The sequence below is a fragment of the Terrapene carolina genome, unplaced genomic scaffold (genome assembly GCF_002925995.2).
Source record: "Terrapene carolina triunguis isolate 2854851 unplaced genomic scaffold, T_m_triunguis-2.0 Scaffold179, whole genome shotgun sequence".
Classification (NCBI taxonomy): domain Eukaryota; kingdom Metazoa; phylum Chordata; order Testudines; family Emydidae; genus Terrapene; species Terrapene triunguis.
The window spans coordinates 10,498,624-10,506,444 of NW_020664530.1; the positions used below are offsets into that span (position 1 = coordinate 10,498,624).

The 7,821-nt window shown below is 38.9% G+C and overlaps 1 protein-coding gene across 1 annotated transcript in view; it reads left to right on the forward strand.

Moving 5' to 3' along the window:
* LOC113406999 (uridine phosphorylase 1-like) overlaps positions 1-7,550 on the forward strand; it is a 9,534-nt gene extending 1,984 nt beyond the window's left edge. Inside the window, exons 2-7 of the mRNA XM_026654033.1 lie at positions 136-194; positions 1,072-1,230; positions 2,759-2,873; positions 4,224-4,433; positions 5,971-6,117; positions 7,411-7,550. Coding sequence (XP_026509818.1) covers positions 136-194; positions 1,072-1,230; positions 2,759-2,873; positions 4,224-4,433; positions 5,971-6,117; positions 7,411-7,550 — 830 coding nt within the window. The remainder of the gene's footprint in view (positions 1-135; positions 195-1,071; positions 1,231-2,758; positions 2,874-4,223; positions 4,434-5,970; positions 6,118-7,410) is intronic.
* The last annotated feature ends 271 nt before the right edge of the window (positions 7,551-7,821 follow it).

Genomic DNA, 7,821 nt, shown 5'->3' on the forward strand with positions numbered 1-7,821 from the left:
CCCCATACCTGAAATAACACTCCTGAGGTGACAGAAAGTGCCTCATTTGCAAGCCCTATTTTTAAGGTATATTTTATACATTAACCATCAGAGCTAAATTTGTCAGAGGTAACTTTAATTGCCTTTCTTTTTTAGGACACAGTGCTATTAGCAAAGGTGTTATAGCAGTGGTGGTCAACCTGTGGCCCTTCAGGGTAATCCACCGGTAGACCGCAAGACAGTGTTTACATTGACTGTCCGCACGCATGGCAGCCCGCAGCTCCCAGTGGCCGCGGTTTGCCGTTCCTGGCCAATGGGAGCTGTGGGAAGCGGCGGCCAGCACGTCGCTGCGGCCCACGCCACTTCCTGCAGCACCCATTGGCTAAGAACGGTGAACCACGGCCACTGGGAGCTGTGGGCAGTCGTGCCTGCAGACGGTCAATGTAAACACTGTCTCGCGGCCTGCCAGCAGATTACCCTGATGGGTTACGTGCGGCCTGCAGGCTGCAAGTTGCCCACCACTGTGTTACAATGTATGTGACCTGGAAATGGGTTCTATGTTGATACTGGATCAAAAATAAATCTCATGGTATTATTTAGGCTTGGTGTTTGAACTCTTGGGTTTGGCAATACCACTGTATTCCAACTGGGAAGTGCTATCTCAGCCTCAGGGTCCCTTCCTAGCTAGTTCTCTATATGCCAATACAGTTATTGAGTCCTCCCTCCCTTGACATATTCAGATAATTTCTCCTTTACATCCACTCTGCCTCTGGTACCTATTATTAAAAACATACCCCAATACAAAATGCCATTTTAAATAGATGTAGCCCTAGTTCTACATTTTGTACTATACTAATGAAATTCCATTGTCAGGCAATGACAGAGAACTTCTGAGACCATTTTAAGCCTTATTTTCAAACATTTATCTTTACAGACCTCTATGAGGAGTGTAATAATAAAAATAATGTAGTTGGGAATAATTCTGATTAAACCTTTTGCATTATCATATTTGTCTTTCCCTGTTCTTGAATATGCTGCATCATGTAGTCAGCTGCATAATTGATGTGGTTTGTTGAATTCTGTCCATGCTAGTTTGTATGTGTTGGAGGAAGCCCTTCACGGATGAAAGCTTTTATCACTTACATAGCTGAAGAGCTTGGACTTGGGAGCGTCGGCACTGACTATCCCAACATCTGTGCAGGAACTGACCGTTACGCGATGTACAAAGTAGGACCCGTGTTATCAGTCAGTGTAAGTATTAAGCATTAAGAGGCGGGGGTGGGGGGAGGAGGGGAGGAAGAGGAATTATATTTGCCAGTGCTTCTAAAGAAAAGGACAAGGCCTAGTCCTTGATTTTTGTTTTGAGTGTTCCGGAAGTAGAACAGAATGTTTTTCAATATACAATGCAGTAGTTGCAACTGAATCAACAATTTAAGCATATTTTAAATGGGACATAAATGCATATTTCTTTTAAATATTTCTTTAGAGGATATACATCCAAATTTTCAGGTCTACTTCAGTGGTGCAAAGTAGCCGGAAGGCTGGCTCAGCCAACTCCTTCAGAATTTCCCCCATGTAAGGGTAACCACTGTGTCACATAGATGCAATGGCTTTATGCCACCTCTCCTTCCAGATCCCAGGGTAGTATGGCTTTCCAAGGAGAAAAGGGGCATGGCTGGCATATTCCTACATCCCAGTGATTCCTGGCTGCCACAACAATCCTTTGTAATCATGAGCAGCATGTTTTCTACCCTATTGGTCCTATGCTAGGGACAACACAGAGACTGCGTATACTAAGTGCAGTTGGGGAAGAAACAAAGGTGGCTGTTTCTCAGCTATGGCGGAAGATCCAGGGTGAGATTTTCAAAAGATACGTAGGTGGCTTAGGAGTACAAGTACCAATTAAAGTCCATGGGACTTGTGCTGCTAAGTCCTATAGACTATGTGTACACTGCAATAAAAGACCCATGGCACAGCTGGCCCGGGTCAGGGGACTTGGACTTGTGGGGCTCAAGGTGTGGACTAAAAATTGCAGTGTAGATGTTCGGACTCAGACTGGAGCCTGGACTCTGAGACCACTGCAAACCTGGGCTCCAGCACAAGCCCAAAGGCCTATACTGCAATTTTTAGCCCTGCGGCCCAAGCCCTGTGAGCTCGAGTCAGTTGGCCCAGCTCTGAGACTCGGTGCCAGGAGTTTTTTATTGCAGTGTGGACATACCGAAGAGCACTTTTGAAAACCACCCCTAGCCCATAGCATCAACTCCACAACTGTCGCCCTATTGTGCTGCTGTCTTCCCCTCAAGGTGTGAAGTGTCACATCATGATGTAAGCGAGAGCAGATTCAGGATTGTGAACTTTGTGACTATACCATAGCCTTCGCCTTTTGTAAGATTTTAGCTCAGCTAGAATCACCAGTGTTTCAGGTCATTAAGAACTAGTGTGAACATTGCTCTTGGGCCATGTAGAAACTTTATGAGGGCATGTAACTGTAAAAGATTAGAATGGGACTCAGGTTTAGAATACAGAAAATATAACGTTTTTAAAATTAACATAACCCAGGATATTAGGGAACACTGGACCTGATCCAAAGTCCATTGAAGTCAATAGAAGTCTTTCCACTGACCACAATAAACTTCTGCCCTGGCCCATAGGTTAGGTTTCTACAAGAATACTTTTGCATGTATTTTTCATAGTGATTCATTACAGAGATCTGCTCCAATTCCCAACTCTTCTGTTAATGTATATTAATGTTCAATGTGACTTTCTGATTTCATTTCAGCATGGTATGGGCATTCCCTCTATTGCAATCATGTTACATGAGCTAATCAAGCTGCTGTATCACTCCAAGTGTTCCAACGTAACCATTATTCGCATTGGCACCTCTGGTGGAATAGGTATTTCCCCTTCATATTTCTCTTTTCTTGAAATTAAAGCATCTCTGTAGTTAAAGGTTTATAAAACAGAGGCATAATAATGATAATGTCTAACACTTATTTCATTTTCAGAGTGCTTTACAAATTAATTAATGCTCATGACAGTTTGTTGAATATTTATTAGGTAATATTACCACCCACACTTTACAGATAAAGCAGAGGTTAAAAGGTGACTTGCAAAGGAAAATAAATTGGATTTGTGCCCTCTTTTCCTTCTTTATGATGTATAAAGAAATCCTGAAGACTTTTTTTTTTTTTTAATATTTTGCTTGGTTTGTACATTAACAATTCTGTTTTTGTCTAGCCTGAATGTTTCTCTGATGACTGGAGAACTAGTGAAATGGTGACACAAGAATCAAGAGAGTGAAAGCTGAACAACTGAAAGGGAGTTTTTAATCAGCCTGTGTAAAATTTTTGCTTGTTTTTGTTAATATCTATTTGTTTCAAATAATTAAACATTTTGAATAAAGGGGGACTAGATTCAAGATTCAGCAATAATACCTTTTAAATTAAGGTCTCAGAGCAAACATTATACATCCCAGAGAAGTCCTCCATCCAAATAAGGGAGCACCAAAATTGACATTCCTGTTTGTTCTAATATTAAGAAAAGCAGAAGAAATTCCTTTCAAGGCATCATAGAGAAGTGAAAAAGAATGCAAGTCCAATATTTAAAAAAACACACACCTTTTTTGGGTTTTAAGATCATCTTTAAAACACTGGTACAGTCCCAGTGAGTGGATCTTAGTTCTGCTATAGGACACGTGAGTTCCTGTCTTTCACGCCTTAGTTCAGAATTCTGGATCATGAGAGAGAGAGAGAGAGAATGTTCAGGTTTTTAGTCATACATAGCATTCTTATTTTTCCTTAGACCTAATTACCCATCAGCTAAAGAATTCTTTGAGTTATATAATTTTACAATAAAAGGCAATATCTCACTCCCCAGACAGGAAAATGTGCTTGAGTGAGGAGATCTGCAGCAAGCTGGAGAAAAGATCATTCATGCCCTATGTGAAATATTTCCTTAACAGTTTGGATTTGTCAGACCATTAAGATTACTTTACAGCCCTTTGTATTGTCCTTTATATAAATACCTTTTTAATTAGCAGTATACTGTGTCTCCCCTATAGAGTTATTTTAAAGCATTTGGAATAATAAACTACAAACATGCACATAGATCCTAATACTTCTCCTATTGAATTTAGTGGCAACTCTTATTGATTTCAGTAGGAGCAGGATTGGGCTATAATGTACCTTGTTTACATACGAGCAGAGAGGCTGAACAGCTCACTATATGTATTTTTTTTACAACAGGTCTGGAGCCAGGCTCAGTGGTAATAACCAGTCAATCAGTAGATGCTACCTTCAAGCCTCAATTTGAACAGGTTATCCTGGGAAAGACTGTAATTCGCAGTACCAACCTAGATGACCAACTAGCTAAGGAACTGATGCAGTGCAGTAAGGAGATAAATGAATTCAATACAGTAATTGGAAATACAATGTGCACTTTGGATTTCTATGAAGGTAAGGCTAGCAATAGAACAATAGAAGTAAATCAGTAAACAGTAACATATGCAAATCAAACTGGATTACGGGATTTAGGCCCCAGTCCAGCAAAGCACTTAAATATGTGCTTAGCTTTAATGAGATGAGTAGTCCAGTTGATCTAAATGAGACTACAGCTCACATGCTTAAATTTAAGCATGTATTTAAACCTTTGCTGTATTAGGGTGTAATTTTGTGGTGTTTTTTCCCCCTAAATGACTATCTAAAAAAAGAATTGACAACGACTGACAGCTCATAAATTGTATATCTTTTGATTACTGAATTATCAGGTATTTATTTAGTGGAGTTGCTATAATCACCATTAGTGCACTGTGGAATTGATAATGAGAGTTATTGGTTATTTTTTTCTTTTAATTGTTCATGTGTCTAGAAGAAATTTTCTGTAAGCAGCCCTGGTTGCTGATTCATCCTTAATTAACCATTAATTGGATAACTGGATGTTACATCAATACTGCCACATTTGGGATGGGCAAACATCACGGATTTAAATTCGGGATTGATTTAGATAAGCATCCAGAATTTCAGATGTTTCCCTCCCAGGTCTACAAACTGAGCTGGAAATCTTGTGAGAACAAGCTTTCTCCCCAAATATCTGGCACTTCTGCCTCTAGTTGTGGCTGGATATACTGCAAGAAGAGCATTGCTTGGAGGGCACACAATCCATGGTTCTAGCAGTGCTCAAGGCAGATCTCAAGCAGAACAATGTCAATATGTGGCTTTCTTCAGGCACCGTTAGGAAGGATAATGAGTCCATGGTCCAGTCAGTGGGTCCTAAAAGCAAACCAGCAGGTTTCCTACGGATGCTACCAAATCTACTACAAAACTTGCAAACAGGCAGAGAACCTCAGCTTTGGGAATTCAGTTCCCGAAAACAAAAAATATGGTAACTAGAGAACTGTAAAGTTTATTTTGGCTGTATGCAGCCTAACACTGCTTAATAAAAAAAATCTGTTTCTTTGGGGCTGAAGCCCTAAAGAGCTGGAATAAGCTAACTCTTTCCTAAAAATAGGCACCAATAATGTCCAATTTTAAAAAACTCTTGATTTCTCCTTATGTTAAAAAATCTTCTAAGCATCAAAAGGGCTGAGATTGTTCCTCCCCTCACTGCATCTGAAAGGCATTAGCAGATCTGGATGCTTTTTTAGGGGACTGTTAAACTCAAACGTAATCAATACATCAAACTAGCAGAGAGGAAATATCACAATTAAAATCTGATACTTAATTCATCTGAGGGACTATATTTCCTGTTTATGAATTTGATAATTTAATAGTTGGTCTTTTCATATCTAATTACTCTGATCCTAAATTCAAATAATAACTAATAAATTACATTTATAGAGTGCCTTTTAAGTGAAAACTGAGCTTACTGCCGTGATAAAAATTAGGAAGGGTATAGAAACTGTAACAATCTTGTGTCCCTTAGAGACTGAAACTGTCCCCTGTACTTTCATCAGTACCATAAATAAATAAAAATCTATATTTATATGCTTTATAGGCCAAGCCCGTCTGGATGGTGCAATCTGCTTATATACTGAAGAAGAGAAATTGCAGTATTTGAAGGCAGCTTATGATGCTGGAGTCCGAAACATTGAGATGGAATCTTCAGTTTTTGCTGCTATTTGTAATCTTAGTGGTGTCAGAGGTAATTGGATACATGGCATTTTATTTAGACTGAATCATCTGTGTTGCAGAAAATGTACAGTGTACAGAGTTTCAAAGCATTAAATTCATTGCAGTGGAAAGTTACAATACTGCACTATTTGCATATATGATTATAAATATTTATAGATGCTGTTAAGTTTATTTTAGTATGATTTGCTAGAACTTTGCAGTGTATGTGTGCCAGGTCTATGTAAACCCCCTCACACAGCTCTGATCTAGTTTAGTCCTGATTAGTAGCTATTCCAGCTCTTGCCTTGCATTGAGAAGCAATCATTCAAGTACCAACCTATCCGAAGGCACTATTGTAACTGCCTTAAAGTCAGATAGGAAACTGCAGTAACTTTAATCAGTCAGGTAGCCTCTATGTATATGAAACTATAGTCACTTTCTTTACTTGCATGTCAAAATGAAATATCAAGAGAGAGAAACTAGATTTGCATTTGCAATTCTGAAACAATTAAGAAGGGTTTTTAGTTGCCTGGTGAATAATGCAGTTCCCAATAAAAAAGTATGGACTCTTGTGAATTTTAGTTATGAGGTAGTTAAAGTTTGAAAAGAAAAGTTGACCTAAGAAAAGTTGATCTAGTACAACTTTAGAGTAGTCATTTTAAGTTACTCTCCCATTTCCTATGTCCGTGTTCTAAGGTCACAAAGTCTTCCTTTTCTAATTGGTCTGAGATATAAGAGCATGACTTGTTGTGAGGAATTTATTACCTCTTTTTCTCCCATTTTTTTTCTCCTCGGGAAGCCCACACTGCACCTACTCTCCTCATCACTATTGTTACCCACAGTAGTTTGATTCAAGCTAGCTCAAGTAGGTTAGCCCATGCACAGTGTTTGCTGTGTAGACATACCCTTATTCTCTGAGGCAATTTTACCAATCAGCCTTATAGACTCCTTGGGAAAAAAAAAAATCCCATTCAGAAAAAAGTTCTAATCATGCAATGACCATGAATGTTCTGAATGTGACCATATGTTGGAGCAGCTCCATCAACTTTACTAATGGCTTTATAGTTTGCTTCAAACTATTAGTAATTTTAAAACAACATCTAAAGTGAAATAGGTACTTAATCTAGTTATTTATTATAAGGTGTGATTTCCATTGTGAACTGCTCAAACCCATCACTGAAACTATTAGTTTCCTTGGCTTTATCTCCTCTTGTCTGTTTTGATACCTCAAACAGGGGTGTACAAATAGAAGATGCTCTCATGCTTTCTCACTGTGAAAGTTACCTAAATGTCAATTCTAACAAACACTTTCTTTTATCTCTAGCTGCTGTGGTGTGTGTCACACTTCTGAATCGACTTGAAGGGGATCAGATTAGCAGCTCACATGATGTGCTTGTGGAGTATCAGCAGAGACCGCAGAAATTAGTGGGACACTTCATTAAGAAGTGCCTTGGGAAAGTGTGATGTACCCACCCCCTTGCAGATTATTAGCAGAAGGCTAGTATTTCTTCTGACTTGAAATAATGCTCATAACTATAAATGCCTATGAAAGCTCTTTTTTACCTCAGGATAGCTTATACCAACCAAAATGCACTAAAGCTAATCATTAGTAGCTGTATGTTTCAGTAGCAGAACATGCTGAATAATCTTACATGAAGATTTACCTCATTTGTATTATATCAGAGGACATACGATTTTACACTTGTCTGTATACAGTAACTCCTCACTTAATGTT